Source organism: Pteronotus mesoamericanus, unplaced genomic scaffold (genome assembly GCF_021234165.1).
Source record: "Pteronotus mesoamericanus isolate MK-2021 breed Mesoamerican mustached bat unplaced genomic scaffold, CSHL_Meso_final contig_173, whole genome shotgun sequence".
In the NCBI taxonomy this organism is placed as follows: Eukaryota; Metazoa; Chordata; class Mammalia; order Chiroptera; family Mormoopidae; genus Pteronotus; species Pteronotus mesoamericanus.
This window is the reverse complement of record NW_026555072.1, coordinates 2,245,916-2,261,870: the sequence shown is the minus strand read 5'-3', so window position 1 is coordinate 2,261,870 and position 15,955 is coordinate 2,245,916. Positions and strand designations below refer to the sequence as shown.

At 43.5% G+C, this 15,955-nt stretch overlaps 2 protein-coding genes across 2 annotated transcripts; both read left to right on the top strand.

The window, feature by feature from the left end:
• The first annotated feature begins 819 nt into the window (after window positions 1-819).
• On the top strand, window positions 820-6,116 carry LOC129065035 (CXXC-type zinc finger protein 1-like). The gene is given in 9 exon segments (XM_054566319.1): window positions 820-954; window positions 1,627-1,707; window positions 1,823-1,986; window positions 3,725-3,932; window positions 4,035-4,142; window positions 4,458-4,507; window positions 4,712-4,808; window positions 5,740-5,892; window positions 5,970-6,116. Coding segments are annotated over 9 exon segments (1,143 nt in total).
• Window positions 6,117-10,287: 4,171 nt separating this feature from the next.
• Window positions 10,288-11,627, top strand: LOC129065134 (protein SSXA1-like). Its single transcript, XM_054566386.1, has 3 exons — window positions 10,288-10,356; window positions 10,810-10,924; window positions 11,272-11,627. The coding sequence occupies exons 1-3, from the start codon at window positions 10,288-10,290 to the stop codon at window positions 11,376-11,378; spliced, it is 291 nt and encodes a 96-aa protein (XP_054422361.1). The 3' UTR covers window positions 11,379-11,627.
• Window positions 11,628-15,955: the final 4,328 nt, after the last annotated feature.

The following is a 15,955-nucleotide window of genomic DNA, read 5'->3' as shown; positions in this document are numbered from 1 at the left end:
GGGTACATGTAGGCATTGTTTCAGAATAAAGATTGTCAAATTATTTTAGGTGAGTCAGTCAGGGCAGACACAGCATGGCAGGCATATGCAAGTGGGGAGGAAAGATGGGGCTTGGCATGGCTCAATATTTGGAAGGTAAGACAGAACCCAGTATGTGCATAAATGAGGGAGGGACATAGGAGGTTGAAAGAATCTGGGAAGGGAGCAGAGCCTGGTAGGCAGTGGAGCTGAGTATGTCTTGGTGAAGTGCATGGGTTCCACAGGGCTGGGAGAGTAAGGCAAGCCCGAGTGTGTCCAAGAGGGCCAAGTTAGGAAGTCAGGGCCTGGAGAGACTAGATGGGCTTGGCAGGAAATATGGGTGGACAGAGTATGTCTGAGGGGCAGGCCATGTGTGTTTGGGTGGACTGGGCAGAGTAGCAGGTATGTTCTGGAGGATGGGACAGGGCACACTTAGCTGAGCCAGTAAGTCTAAGGAGGTGGAGTCTGGGTTTTCTGAACAGTTAGGACCTTATGCTTTCAGGTGAGCAAAATGGGGCCAGATGGACCGGCCAGGTATGTCCGGATAAGGTGGGCAAGCAGAGCCAGGTAGTTCCAGCCATTCCCAAGCAGGCAAGATATAGTGCATCCAGGCAGGTGCAGTTGGCCCCCTCTTTTGTTTTGTCCTGAAGGTGAGGCCAGGGGTGTTAGGGCAGGGTGAGCCTGCCTCCATGTGCTTAGTGCTGATCCAAAGCCTTCCTCCCACGAACAAAGGAACCCTACTTGTAATCCTTGGTCTCTGGTGAGTCCAGGACACAGGGCAAATGGGGGAGTGGAGCTAGTATGAGTGTCTACCCCTTAGCTCTTGCCTATAATACCCTCAGAGACCTTGCCATCGTCTTAATGGAACTGCTCGCTCAACCACAACTGCCTCAACTGCACAACTCCTGGCTATCCCAGAAGTACCAGATGGTGGCAGTAAAGTCATTGGCAGTAAAAGAGGCATCTCAGACAACAGCCACATCCCATCTGTTGACTGAAAAAGATCTGCCTCGGGACTGAAAACTATACCAGGACTTTTTCATAGAGGACTTTTGACAATCAAAATCTGATGAGTGTATGGCAGAGCCCCTGGGTAGATGGATGGAGACAGTGAAGGCACAGAGGTTCAGCAATGAGGAGAGAGGAGGCAGGAGTGTCCAAAGACCATTTAAGAAACAAATTGGAGAGATATGTCAGCATTTCCCTGGCCTACAACCCTGGATTAGTAACATGTCCAATGGGGTGCCAGCAAACATGATGCCTGCAGAGGCTTACAATACACTTACACATTGGGGCTTTTGCATTTTGGAGGATCTTTTGGACCCCAGTAACCATATGGAAAACACAGGCTAGCCTGCCAGTTGATAGAGATTCATAGCTCCATCACTTCCATTGACCCACCAACCTTCAAATATGTGAGTGAGGCCATCTAGTATCAAAAAGTCACTAGCTGACAACTGTAAGGAGAATCCCAGGCAAAACCAGCAGAACTGCCAAGCTGAGCCTACCCCAATTGTCAACCCACAGAATCTTGAAATAATAAATGACCTTTTTATCCATTAATTTAAAAGTAGTTGTTGTTTTTTTTTTTTTTTTTTTTTTTTGGAGGGGTTTCTGGATCCTGCACTGTAGAGGCAGAAAGTGAATATGAAGAAAATGGAGAAGTTGAAGAAAAAGGTGGAGTGGAAGGTGACAGATATTGTGGAGTGGGGGGCATGGAAGCAGAGGTTGGAGCAGAATGCAAGGCAGGGGTACAGGATTAGGGGATTCCCCTAGTCCTGCCCTGACCACAGTTGTCCCACAGAACGAGAATGAACAGAAACCCATGGAAAATTGGAAACATGCAGAACAGACGGATGCCAAGGACCCAGCCCTGCTGCAGCAGTGCCTGGGATCTGGCTGTGTGAATCCCACCCGGCCAGGTTCCAAGTACTGCTCAGACTACTGTGGCATGAAGCTGGCAGCTGAGTGAGTACATCTGGAGGTTAAGCAACAGGGGTTGGGATAGGGCACGATCGATGCCAACTGTAAGTTCACCCACCCCCTACCCATTCATCTACCATTCATTCGTCCACCCACCCACCCTTATAGCCACCCACCCACTGAACTACCCATCTGCATTCCATTCACCAACCCATTCATCCACACTTACAGTTATTTACCCACCCAGACATCTACCCATCTACCTTTTTCTTTTTAAACAAGCTTTAATCAACCTCATAAAAATTGTTCTTATAACTGAACTTGGATAGGCCCCCTTGCTCAGCAGGTTCCAGGTGGTTTCACATTTCCAGGCTTAGGGTAGTCTCCATAGGCCAAAGGTGTCCAAGTGACAGCACAGGCACTTGATGGGGCTGGAGGTAGGTGCAAAGGTGGACTGCGTCATCTATTTAAAGGGTTGTCGGCAGCTCCAGTTTAAGGTATACCTTAAACACTGTCAAGCATGTGCCCCAAGCAAATAAACCCAGAGGAAAAATACCCTCATACTTGAGAGTCTTGCACCTCTCCTCTCAATTGCTCCCACCTTGGAACAGGACCAAGCTGAGGCAACAAGTCCACGTGAGTTTGCCCTGAAGGGCTGCCTGGTTCAAATCACATTGACAGGCACAGCTTCTGAACTCAGCAGGACATGGAGGAAGCAGGCATGACCTAGCTGCAGTTTTAATGATCCACCGGTCCCTGGGGTCACCAAGAACTGGTGTTTAATGAGGACCAAGGGGAAGGGGCGTCTTTCATACAGAACTGCTTAGCACAAGCTCTTCCCAGCAACTTCCTCCCCTTTCCAGAGGGCGGTGTTCAGGAAGTCCCACACAGGAAGTGTTGATGCCTAGACAAACATGAGCTGACTTGAGGGACAGAAATGTAGCACATGTCCCCCTTTCAAAAAAATTACAGCAAATGATAGGGGAACTGACAGACATAGTCCCTTACATTGACAAACCCCAGTGTGCTTGCCTGCCAGTTCCAGCCAGAGTTGCACTAACACTGGCATTGAACAGTTAAATGCACACTCCCAAGGGTGGCCCAATGGGGTCCCTTGGGCTCTTCTGAGCTGTCTCCAGCTTCTGTCACTGTCCACTGAGAAAAGCGAAGTGCCCTTTGGTGCATCTGTTGGCATAGTGTCCTTTTTCATCACACTGGAAATAGCAGGAAGAGAAGGAGAAGACAAAAAATAGTTTTCAAAAGCAGTTTTCATGTAAGGCAGCACCCACCAAATACCAAGTTGGGAACGGGGACTAAAATTCTCAGTGGTACAGATTTTCATTCAAATACAAGGAGAAAGGAACTACAGAAGGTACATGACACAGAAACTGCAGCCAACAACTCATCAGGTGGAAGAGAGAGACCCCTACAGCCAGGGGATGATCTGAGAGCACACAGTAGGGAGCTCCTTCAGCCAGCTGGGCACATGGGGCCTGCCCAAAGAAGGGCTCTCATGGTGGGTGGCAGGATGAAGAGAGGCCCATGGCTCCAGAGCTCCTCCATTTGTCCAGGAATCAAGCCCTTCTGCATGGCTGACCAGTCACTTACCTCTGAGGCACTGAACTTGGACTCCCTGAAGCACCCCATCCACCTTTTAAACACTCATTCATCAGCATTCACTCATCTACTATTATGCTATATTTACCATTCAGTCACTGATCCATTCCCTCCTCTTTTATTGCCCCCACTTACCCATTTCATTTCTTGCTGTCTCCCCTTCCAGACGGATCTATGAGATCCTACCCCAGCGCATCCAGCAGTGGCAGAACAGCCCCTGTATTGCTGAGGAGCATAGCAAGAAAATGCTTGAGAGCATCCTCCATGAGCAGCAGGACACTCGTGCCCACCTAAAGAACATGGAGTATCAGTTCCATGAACTTGAGGCCATCATTCTGCGTGGCAAGCAGCAGACTGTGTGCAATGATGAGGAAGTGAGTGGGAATAAGTAGGGTGTAGCAGAAATATACTTTGTAGCTTGCCCTGCCCATCCCCACTTTGCACTGCTATACTGGCTCCTCTATTTTCCTGTGCAGAGCACCAAAGTTATGAACAAAGCCTGCCAGAACATCTTCTGTGTCTCTTGTGGGAAATCTATCAGTATGCAAGGTGCCCTGCGCCACATGGAACACTGCTTTGCCAAGGTTGGGGGCACTGGTTGGGGGCTGACAGGGGAAGGGTGTTTTTAGTTGGGTGGGTTTCATGAGGAGGGGGACAGGTTTGGTGCCTGGGTGTTTGTTGTAGAAGGGACTACAACATACATCCATGGTTCTACTCATTTGTACTTTTCTTCCATCCCCAGTATGAGGGCAAATACTAGATCATCAGCCAGGGTAGAGGAGGGCTATTGGCTGGGCAGATAGGAGTGCAGAGGGGACAAATATATTGTTTGGGGCTTTGTCATGGGAGGGCATGCAGTGTACATCCACAGTTCCTCCTATTTGTAATCTTTTTCCCAGTATGAGTGCAAATCATCCTTCGGGTCCTTATACCCCACTTGCATTGAAGGGTGAGTCTGGGTGCGGGTCAGGGGCAAAGACATCATGTGGATGGGGTTAGGAACAGGGTGGGCAAGATGTGGGTGGGCTCAGAGGCAGAGGTGGGTGGGTTTTGGGTAGGGTATGGGTAAGGTTGGGGACAGAGTGGGGACAAGGTTCAGGATGGAACCCCCCTCCTCCTGACCTTTAACACCTCACTTTCAACCTTCCCCCAGGGCCACAAGGCTCTTCTGTGACTTTTACGACCCAAAGAGTAAGAGGTACTGTAAGCGGCTCCAGGTGCTGTGTCCTGAGCACTCAAAGGATCCCAAGGTGGGACTCTTTCTCGTCCTCTATTCCTTCCATTCTCCCTGCCTCACAACCCTATTCCTCTCTTTATCTCTGCTTGATTGTCTTCTATCCTATTTCCTTCTTCCTTCTCCCTAACTGCCTTCATACCTCCTGACCAACTCCTATGTCCCCTCTTCCTTTCCTGACTACCCCACATTCCCCTCTCCTCGCTGCCCAGTCACCTTCTATTCTTACTTTTCTGTCTGCCTAACTGCTGTTTATTCGTATCCTCCTTGCCTGGCCCCCACCCACATTTCTCTCTCTTTGCCTGACCACCCTCTATTCCTCTGCTCCACATTGCATAACCATTCCCTTTTCCTTGCTCAATCATCTTCCATTCCTTTCCCACCCCCCGTCCTACTGCCTCCATTCTTCATTTCCTCTCTGCATGGTTGTCCTCGATTCCTCTCTCTCACACTTTCTAACTTCCCTCCATTCTAATTTTCCTGGCCTCACTGCCCCCAATCACCTTTTCCCTGCCTTTCATCTCCTAAATCCTTTCTTTCTGCCTGTTTATCCAGCCTCCTTTCCCACCTCCCCTACTTCATTCCTCACCTCCTTCATGCCTTGCCAACCGTCATTCATCTACTTCTCCTTGTCAAATCTTCCTCCCCTCTTCCTCTCCTTCCTGTTTAGTCTCCCCGTTTTTCTGTCCTTTCTGTCTGATCACCTCCATTCCTCCATCCCTGCCTGTTAACTTCTTCCTCCATCCTCCATCTTGATCATCTCCTTCTGCCCCCTCTTCTCTACCTAATCAGGGAATTCCTGTTTTCCTCCCGGTGTGTCACTCCTCATTTCTCTCCTTCCTGCCTGAATGCCTTCCATTCCCCTATTTTCCTCTCATAGTGCTTACCTGATCACCTGCCATAGCTGTCCTCCTCTATACCTCATCATTTGTCATTCTTCCCAACAGATACCAGATGATGAGGTGTGTGGTTGCCCACTAGTGCACAATGTCTTTGAACTCACTGGTAATTTTTGCCGCCTCCCCAAACGCCAGTGTAACCACCACTACTGCTGGGAAAAGCTGAGGCGTGCCGAGGTAGACCTAGAGCGCGTGCGAGCGGTAAGCTACTATGCTGAGTGGAGCTGAAAGGTGGGACAGAATCCTGGAATCCCCCCTCTCATGCTGACCTCCCACAGTTGTACAAGCTGGAAATGCTGAGTGAGCAGGAGCAGAAGGTACGCACAGCTATGAGGAACCGGGCCGGTCTGCTGCCCCTGATGCTTCACCAGACAATCCAGCACGACCCGCTCACCACTGACCTGCGCTCCAGAGCAGACAACTGAGCCCTGTTCAGCTGAGGTCCTGTACCCAACATCCTATGCAAGGAAGGCACTCAACGAATTCCTCACACACCTGTTCCTTCAACCACTTCTTTCTCAGGGCATTTTGGAGTGTCTCTGTGTTTCTGTTTATCATTTAGTCTCTTGTTTCTGTCTATCCCTTTTTGGAAGGGGGTCCTCAAAATTCTCCCCCATTTCTGTTCATTCTTCCATCCCTGAATCTGAGATGGACCAGGGAAACCTTCTCTGCTCTCATTTCCCACTGCCCAGAGTTTTGTTTATAAACTTTGGAAAAGCAAAGGCTTTTCATATCTCCTGATGGCCCCTAAACCCATCTGTCTGGCCACAAACCCAATTCTGAAGCTCTGATGGCAGTGGTAACAGTGCAACTGTATTTATGAACAGGCTGCAGTGCCAATGCAGGGGTGGGTATGAAGTGATGTCCACTCAGTGTTCAGGGGGTCCTATTCTGTTAGGGGAGCTGGGACTTTATGAAGAGGAACTGACAGTTCTGACCCTTGTTCCCAAGCCATAAGATACATAGTTGGTGCCAGATTAGTGCATAGCCAATTCGCCAACATCCTTGTATTTGTTAATATTCCTTAGGCCAAAGGTGTTGGGTAAATGCTGGGATAGGGGATAGGTCAGTGTGGAATAGTCCCCCCTGTTGCTTCCACTTTGGGATATGGAGGAGAATTCAAGGTGTCATGGCAATCATGCCCTGCCCCTTCCTACCTTGTTCTATCCCTGACCATCATATGAGGTCCCAGCCTGTCCAGTAATGGTCTGTCTCCCCCAAACCCTGCTCATCACATCCTGTCCTCCTCCCCCCGACACCCTGCTCTAGCTCTGCCCTTTCCAGCCTGCCCCATCCACCGAATCCCGATCCAGTCATGCCTGTTTCAGACCTATAGGGTTGCTGGAAGGGGGCTGGGCCCTCTGCCACATCTGCCTTTGCCAGCCTCAACTAGGCCTCTTGTGCCTGTGGAAGTGTGTCTGGTAACACTGCCTGTGAGTACCGGTCCCTTAATAATTTTTAAATTAATTTTCACAATTACATTTTCCCCCCCACGGACTCACATATTTCACCTAAATGTTTAAGTATGCTGCCTTAGACTTATACCTCACATTTCACTATACCTAGTTTGTATTACTACTGACTTGGTGCAATATCTCCTGTTTGATTATAATTTGATCAGATTTGTTAGGGGCTGGTTCATATAATTAATTATTTGAAAGGACTAGCTTTTGTTTTATTTATACTCCCTAATATATATTATTTATTTATTTAAGCTTTAATTTTTATGAATTGCCACTTCTGGAGGGTTTTTTTGTTTGTTTCATTTTCACATTTTTGCGTAAGTTCTTTTTCTAATTTATTTTTCATTTTTATTATATTTATTGGGGTAACATTGGTTAATAAAATTATATAAATTTCAGGTATACAATATTATAACATATCTGTATACTCTATTTGTGTGCTTGCCACCCAAAGTTCTAGTCTAGTCTACTTCCATCACCATGTATTTAACCCTGTGTACTCTCTTCGTTCTCCCCAGACCCTCTTCCCTTCTGGCAACCATCATTCTGTTGTCTGTGTATATGAGTTTCTTTTTTGTTTGTTCAGTTGTTGCTTTTTGTTTTATATCCTACATATGAATGAAATCCAAATTCCTAACATAATTACTCTTGGTTTCCCAGTGTTTTTATACTAATGAATTTGAGTCTACATACTGTCTTCTAAATATAGTTGTATCTCATAAACTCTGAAATAAAAGGTGCAATTTCAGAACTGATTTATCATTTTGACCCTAGCTATTGAGGAAAGTGTTTTAGTTTTTAACTGATTAAGGCAGTTTGTTCTTTCTTTCTTTCTTTCTTTCTTTCTTTCTTTCTTTCTTTCTTTCTTTCTTTCTTTCTTTCTTATAATGGTTTTCCTGTGATCAGAGAATGTAGCTGTTGGATATGAATTTATAAGCATTGTTCAAGATATTTTCGGTGGCATGGGTACTCAATTGAATTCTGTAAAATTTCCATAGATAATAAGAGAAGAAACTATTCTGTGTTAGGTACAGATTATTCATTACAACTTTTCAATCTAGTTCGATGATGAAAGATTCTTTACCTTGATTTTTTGCTTTTTGTCTACTTCAGCTGTTATATTCTTAAAAGATAGAATAAATGTTATATTTTTAAACAAATTTCTTCTTGTGGTTCTGTGGGGTTTTTTGGGGGGAGAGTGGGGAAAGGGAATACTAAACTGTATACCTTAGGCCATTTTACACAATGCCATTAATGTATTTTTCTAATTTTTGTCTTAATGTTTTTAACCTTGAATTTTACTTTGATAAGTACATCACAGCTGTTGCTTTTATTTTGCTGCCACTTACCTAGTGAATCTTTGCCGAAAACTTTGCATTTTTCTCTTTAAGATACACTTCTTGTAACCATATATTAGTACATTTTTGCCCTAATCCCACATTTGTGTCTTGAGATTCAGTCCATTTATTTAAACTCATGTAATTATGATAATCTTATATTTTATATTGTGTTATGCTTATTATCAATTTTACTATTTCCTAAGTACAACTTTCATCCTTTTCTTCTTCCTAATAGCTTAATGAAGCTTCTGTTCATCTTTGTCTTTCCCCCTTACCTCATTAGTTTGGAAGTTTTTATTTCATCAGTTGTCCAATTATATACATTTTCATTTCTTTTTCAATAATTTTTATTCTTTTTAAAAATAAAAAAATTATCAATTACAGTTTACATTCAATACTATTTTGTATTAGTTTCATTCAATACTAGTTTATATTAGCATGGTGGTTAGGCAATCATATACTTTACAAAGTGTTTCCCTGGTACCGTAAATAGTTATCACAATATTATTGACCATATTTCCTATGCTTTCCTTTACATCCCTGTGACTATTTTGTAACTACCAATTTATGTTTCTCAATCCCTTAACCTTTTTCACCCAGTTCCCAACCTCCCTACTCTGGCGACCATCAGTCTGTTCTCTGTGTCTATGAGTCTGTTTCTTTTGTTGTTGTTCATTATTCTTTAAATTCCACATAAAAGTGAAATCATATGGTATTTGTCTTTCTCTGACTGACTTATTTCACTTAGCATAATACCCTCTAGGTCCATCCATGCTGTCATAAATGGTGAGATGTAGCTTTATTTAAAAAAATTTTACTTTTAGAGAAAGGGGAAAGGAAGTAGAAAGAGAGGGAGAGAAACATCAACGTGTGAGAGAAACATCAATCTGTTGCCTCTCGTACGCCCCCAACTGGGGACCTGGCCCCACAACCTAGTTTGTGCTCTGACTGGGAATCAAACCAGTGACTCTTCAGTTTACAAGCCAGAGCTCAATCCACTGAGCCACATGAACCAGGGCAGAATTCACTTTCTTAATGACCAGGTAATATTCCATTGCATCTAGGCACCACTTCTTTTTTATCCACTGGTCTGTTGATTGGCATTTGGGTTAAAGCAACAAACTTTTTAGACTCAGAAATCCAGAGACTCCCAATGCCCTCATTTTAGAGAGCACCAGGAATCTGCATTGAAACCCCTCAGCTAGGGTGACACCTGGTCCAGTAGTCTCAGAAATTAAATCTCTCTTTAATAATTTCCAAATTACCTAGAATTAGCCTCCAAATCCACTCATATTAGCAGAACTATTTTCTTTTCAACAGAGAAAAAGCCCACATCCCTCTGCCTCAATATACAAATCCTCTGATCTCTGAGATTACCTCCCTTGGCCTTTTTGATGCAAAACACCCCCTCAGTAACACAGCACCCTCAACTTCACTGCTTCTCCAACCAGGGCCTTTCTATCTTTCCTTCAGGATAAGCCAAAGTCCAGGCAAACTACTAACAACAGTAGCCAAACTCCTTCAGAGACTCAAGGCTCCTTTGGTCATGCCCACAGAAAACCTGTCACCCTATCCATCCTCCTCCCAGAGACCTACGGCCCCTGTCCTAACCTGGATTCCCTCATGTCCTTTCCCACTGACAGATGGGCCAAGGGTGGAGAGAAGCAAAACCTTGTTCCTGCTCACAGTCTGAGTATGGCTTTCCCTCAGGGCTTTCTCTCCCACAGGACATTTGGCCTTGTGACTGGAGAGACTCAGGCTGTGTCCCTTCAAGGTCTAACCATCCCAGAGCCATGAACACAGGCAGCTCCTTTGCAAAGGAAGCCATGGAGGCTAAAGGCAAATCAGAAGAGAAATGCAAGGTGAGGTGATCCAGAGGGGGAAGAGTGGTGGCCTGGGGTCACGGTAGGGTGACTAGATTTCTGAGGACGTGAGGCCAGAGGCAGTGAGGACAGGGAACGGGGTGTCACGGTGGAGATCCAGGGCCTCGGGAGATTCCCACCCTCACTCAGAACTTGTCCAGCATCCCTGGAGACGACTAGGTCTGTGACCTTGCACTGCATTCGGTGACTGTCAGTCCATCCTGCGCGGTGAGAACAGAGCCCACCACCCGCATGACGCACCTACAGCATGCCAGGGGAGAGGCTAAGGGCTGCTACCCTTCTCTCAGCTAGCGGTGACGTCAACCGGGAGGAATGATTCGCTCCAGGTTACAGGTCCAACGCACAGGTCCTGCAGTGGAGGAAGAGGCCAAGCTAAATGTCAGATATTTTTACCTGAGACACTGCCAAGATTTATTTCTCTTTCTTCCCTAGGCCTTCATGGACATTTGCAAATACTTCTCCGAGGAAGAGTGGGCAAAGCTGGGAAACTCAGAGAAAATCACCCATGTGTACATGAAGAGAAACTACGACACCATGACTCATCTAGGTAACAGGAAGTTCTGGGTCCAGATAGGCCTGGGAACACAAGACCATCCCTCTTTCCCTCTACATGCCATGGCCTTGTCTTAGGCTGCAGCCAGTGACCCCCTCTTTCCTTTGGTGTGGGGAGAAATCCCAGGGCAGCTCCAGCACCTTCTGCTCTATTGTATCTTGAACAGAGCGCAGGGCCGGGAGTGGCCACAGAGATGCTCAGGCCTGGGTCCCCCACGGTTCACTCCCACTGGCCCTCGTTCGACCCCCCCCACCTGATGACCTTACTGCCCCTGCTGCACCCCCAGCATCCATGCTCCTCTCAGGCTGTCTCTTAAGGAACAAATGCTTTGCTTCTCCTAGGTCTCAGGGCCAACCTCCCAGATTTCATGCGCCCTAAGAAACAGACCACAAAGTCTCCTGAGCATGATCCCGATGAAGGTCAGAACCACGGGAATCAGGGTGAGTGACAGGAAGGGCCTGGAAAGTATCTCCTAAAGCCTGACTCTTTTTGGGTTCAGCTGCTCAGGAAAGATTCTCGGGGGGTTCTTTCCCGAGAGGATCACTGCTGAGTGAGGAAAGTAAGATGCAGGAGGTTATGTACAATCAGAGGCCATTCATATAAAGTCCTAAAACATGCAAAATAGCAGCAATGTTTCTATACATAATAAATTAATGGTAAATGTATAAAAACCTGAATGAGAATAAAACTCATCAAATTCAGGAGTCGAGAAGGGCAGAAGGAGGGACGGCAGGGACCGGTGAGGGCTTGCACGGATGACGTCAGCTGTGACTTGTTCAGAGTGTCGTGATCTATTTTGAGTAAAGGAGCTCAGAACAACCTGAAGCAGTTGTGCAATAATGTTAAGATGTGACTGGACCCAGCAGCAGATGTGCACATGTTTCTGATCTTATCCTCCATATTTTTCTGGAATTTGAAATATTTCTTTATTTAAAGGAGTTACTGTTCCTGCTGTAATTTTCATGAACCACATGAAAATTAAGAAAAACTTGATTAAAGTGTAAATCCCCAAGAACATCCAGAGTCAGTTTTAGAATACCAAATAGGTAGCTTTAGATAATCATCACAAGAGACAAACTGATTAAAGTATTTTGTAGTGACACTCACCTATTTTCCTGAACTTTACCAAATGGAGCGGTCTTCTCACTCCTAACTGAATCTGATTCTGTATATTGACTTTGGGAGAGGGTTCGAGAGAGCAACGCCACACACACACACATACCACACTGAGCTTTCCTACTCGTCAGTGAGCAGAGGCCACACGGGGTGAAAGAAGCCACAGATTCACAAAAACTCTGTGCATGGGAACAGTGTGTTTACTCACTATAAAGGGGACGAATGTGTCCACTTGCTCTTCTGCTCCGACAGCACAGTCGCAAGAAGACAGGGACAGAATGCTCAAACTGTCTCCAATAGACCTATGACCCCCAGTTCAACAGGCCATATTCCACAAGCCCCCAAAATCAATGTCAGGGGGCTGAAAATCCAGTGCAAAGTTTTTGACATTTGATGAGTGTCTTTATTCTGGAAACCTCTCAGAACCAATGGACCACAAACCTGCTTCAACAGAGTTAACAACTTCATTTATCCACTTATTTATTGATGGACACTTGGTTTGCTTCCATATCTTTGCTATTTTAAATAACACTGCAATGACCATAGGGGTCATATATTCTTTCAAATTAGTGTTTTGGTTTTCTTCAGATATATACTCGGAAGTGGAACTGCTGAATCATAAAGCAGTTCCTTTTATTTATTTTATTTTTTTTATTTAATTAATTTTTTTTCAAATACATTTGTCTCTGCCTTCCACTCACCACTTTCCCTTGCCCCCTCCCCCCCTCCCTCCCTCAACTCTTCCCCTTTGGTTTTGTCCATGAGTCCTTGCTATATGTTCCTTGACTTTCCCCTTCTCTTCCTTCCCCCCCGCCCACCCCTCCCTCCTTCCCTCTTGTCTCTGTTGGTTTCTTTTCCTTTCAGTGTTGCTGGTCTTATTTTCCTTGCACCTTTGTATTGTTGGTTAGGTCCCGCTTATAGGTGAGATCATATGGTATTTGTCTTTCGCCCCCTGGTTTATTTCGTAAAGCAATTCCTTTTAAAATTTACCTGTAACCAATATATTACCATTGAGCTGTTTTATATGCTGGAAAGAGATGTGATCTGATTTTTAAAAAACAGCTTTATTAAGTCACAATTGACATAATAAACAACATATTTCAAACATACAATTTGATAAATTTTGACACATGTATACAACCACAAAATCACAACAATGAACATATCCATTACCTCTCAAGATTTCTTCTGCCCCTTTGCAATCCCCTGTCCCAACTCACTCTCCACCCCAAAGCAACCACTGATCTTTTTGTCATTATAGATTAGTTTGCATTTAAAAAAATTTTTAATAAATGGAATAATAAAGTATGTACTTTTTTTGGTTTGTTTTCTTTCACTCAGCATAATTATTTTGGGATTGAGTCATATAGTGTATATCAAGAGTTCATTCCTTTTTTATTGCTGAGAGTATGCCATTTTCCATTGAATGATATAATTTGTTTACTAATTCATGTGTTGATTGATATTTGGGTTGTTTTTAGTTTCTAGCTATTCCAAATAAAACTGCTGTGAATATTCATATATAAATATTTGTGAGGATATATACTACCATTTCTCTTAGGAATATATACCTGAGAGTGGAATGATTGGGTAATATGGTAAGTGTATGTTTAACATAAGAAACTGCCAAAACTCATTGTATATTTTATATTCCCCACCAGCAATGTATGAGTTTTCTAGTTACCCTGCACTATTGCCAATACTTGGTATGGTTGATTTTTTTTTCCTTTTTAAAAAAAAATTGATTTTAGAGGGAGAAGGGGGAGAGAGAGAAGCATCAATTTGTTGTTCCATTTATTGATGCATTCATTGGTTGATTCTTGAATGTGCCCTGACTAGGGATTGAACTCACAACCTTGGCATCACAGGATGATGCCTTAACCAACTGAGCTACACGGCCAGGGTGGTTGATGTTTTTAATTTTACATATTTGAATAAATATGGGGTGGTACCCCATGGAGTTTTTAGGATTTTTCCTAATGACTAATGATGTTAAGCATTCTTTTTCATGCGCTTATTTGCTGCCTATAGATATTCTTTGGTAAAGTATCTGTGCATACATTTAATAAATTGAGTTCTTAATTTCCTTATTTATTGAGTTTTGAGAGTTTTTCATACAGAAGTCCTTAATAATAAAAGCAATTTGCAAAGTTTCTCCCAGTCTGTGACTTGTCTTCTGAAGAACAAAAGTTGTTAATTTCGATGAAGCAGAATCTATCAATTTGTTCTTTTATGGACCATACACTTTTTGGGTGCCATACCTAACAAATCTTTGCCTGACTCAAGGTCACAAGTAATTTCCCTTAAGTTTTCCTGTATAAGTTCTATAATTTAGGTTTTATATTTAGATCCATGATCCATTTTGAATTAATTTTAGTATGAAGTATAGATCCAAGTTCATATTTAGTTTTTGCACATGCATGTCCAATTTTTAGAAAGAATTCATTTTTCTAAAAAAAGAATTAATTTTTCTAAAAAAATGATTTATTTTTCTGCAATAGTACAAAATGTACAAAAAGTATAACAATTCAATTTTGCATCTTTGTCAAAAATTCACACATATATGTGGGGCTATCTTAAGGAGTCATACTTGTAAAGTATCATGAGATGATACTTGTAAGGTAAGCACTGAATAAATACTAGCAATTTTGTTATTAAAAGACACATAGGCACCTCATTTAATTTTCGCAACTTTGACAATTATTTGTTACTATTATCATTCTACCCATTTTATAGATGACAAAATAGAGGCTTAGAGATTTTAAGTCATGTACACTAAGGTTACAAAGCTAGCAAATGGAAAGACAGAATTCAACTCAGAACTGTTCGTTCCAAAATTTATTCTCTCAGGCACAATGTATATTATATCTAGTGCCATCAAGACATTTCTCCCCGCTCCTCCAGTCGTATCTCCCAAACATGATTTACTGAGAGGGACACCTCACTGATGTAGATTCCTTCCCAAAGCTGTTTGACCTGTATCTATTAATGAGAAAACAATAAGAAATGCACAGCCATCTACAACACAATTGGCATAGGCTCTTCAAAAATATTAAGGTCATGACAGACAACACAGGCCAGCGAAAATACTTTTGCAGACTAAACAGAAATTAGAGACTTGGGCATAACAACTGAATGCCATGCATGAACCTTGTTTGGATTTGGGATTTAAAGAAAAATTATAAAGAAATTTGGGGCCCTGGATGGTGTAGTTCAGTGGATTGAGTGCCAGCCTGTGAACCAAAGGGTCGCTGGTCGGAATCCCAGTCAGGGCACATACCTGGGTTGCAGGCCAGGTCCCCAGTAGGGAGTGTGTGAGAAGCAACCACACATTAATGTTTCTCCCCCTCTCTTTCTCCCTCCCTTCCCTTCTCTCTAAAAATAAGTAAATAAATAAATAGCTCTTTATTAAAAAAAGAAAGTAATTACCTTATTAAAAAATAAATTTGGGGGTAATTAGAAAAATTTGAATTTAAACTGCATATTACTTTGTATGTTTGTTAAATTTCTTAGGTGTGATGAGAGTTGATGTTTTAGAGGGAGGTGATGGAACTGTTCTACATCCTGATGTTGGGTACCCAAATCTAAACATGTAGTCAAATTAATGAAACTGTACACCAACAAAGTTAATTTTACTATATGATAATTTTAAAATAAAATTTAAAATCATAACACAAATTCTTAGATGTGAGAATGGGCTTCTGGCTGTGCAAGAAAATGTCCTTGTTCTTAGGAGCATGGCGATATATGAGGGGGAACCCCTAAAAAACCGGAATTATCTTCTGGAGTGGGGGCCCTTGTAGCACAGGCTTCCCCCTCTAGGTGAGTGTTCTAGGAACCCATCTGTATCAGTGTACCAGTTGGCGTTGGCATTGTTGTGAGAGGTTGCATTCAGCTTCAGTGAGGTTT

What these genes read in the sequence shown, in the direction of transcription:
- LOC129065134 (XM_054566386.1), top strand. Translation starts at nt 10,288, where the DNA reads ATGAACACAGGCAGCTCCTTTGCAAAGGAAGCCATGGAGGCTAAAGGC. An exon ending in AATCAGAAGAGAAATGCAAG is followed by an intron (nt 10,357 to 10,809) that starts GTGAGGTGATCC and finishes TTTCTTCCCTAG; the next exon opens with GCCTTCATGGACATTTGCAA. An exon ending in CGACACCATGACTCATCTAG is followed by an intron (nt 10,925 to 11,271) that starts GTAACAGGAAGT and finishes TGCTTCTCCTAG; the next exon opens with GTCTCAGGGCCAACCTCCCA.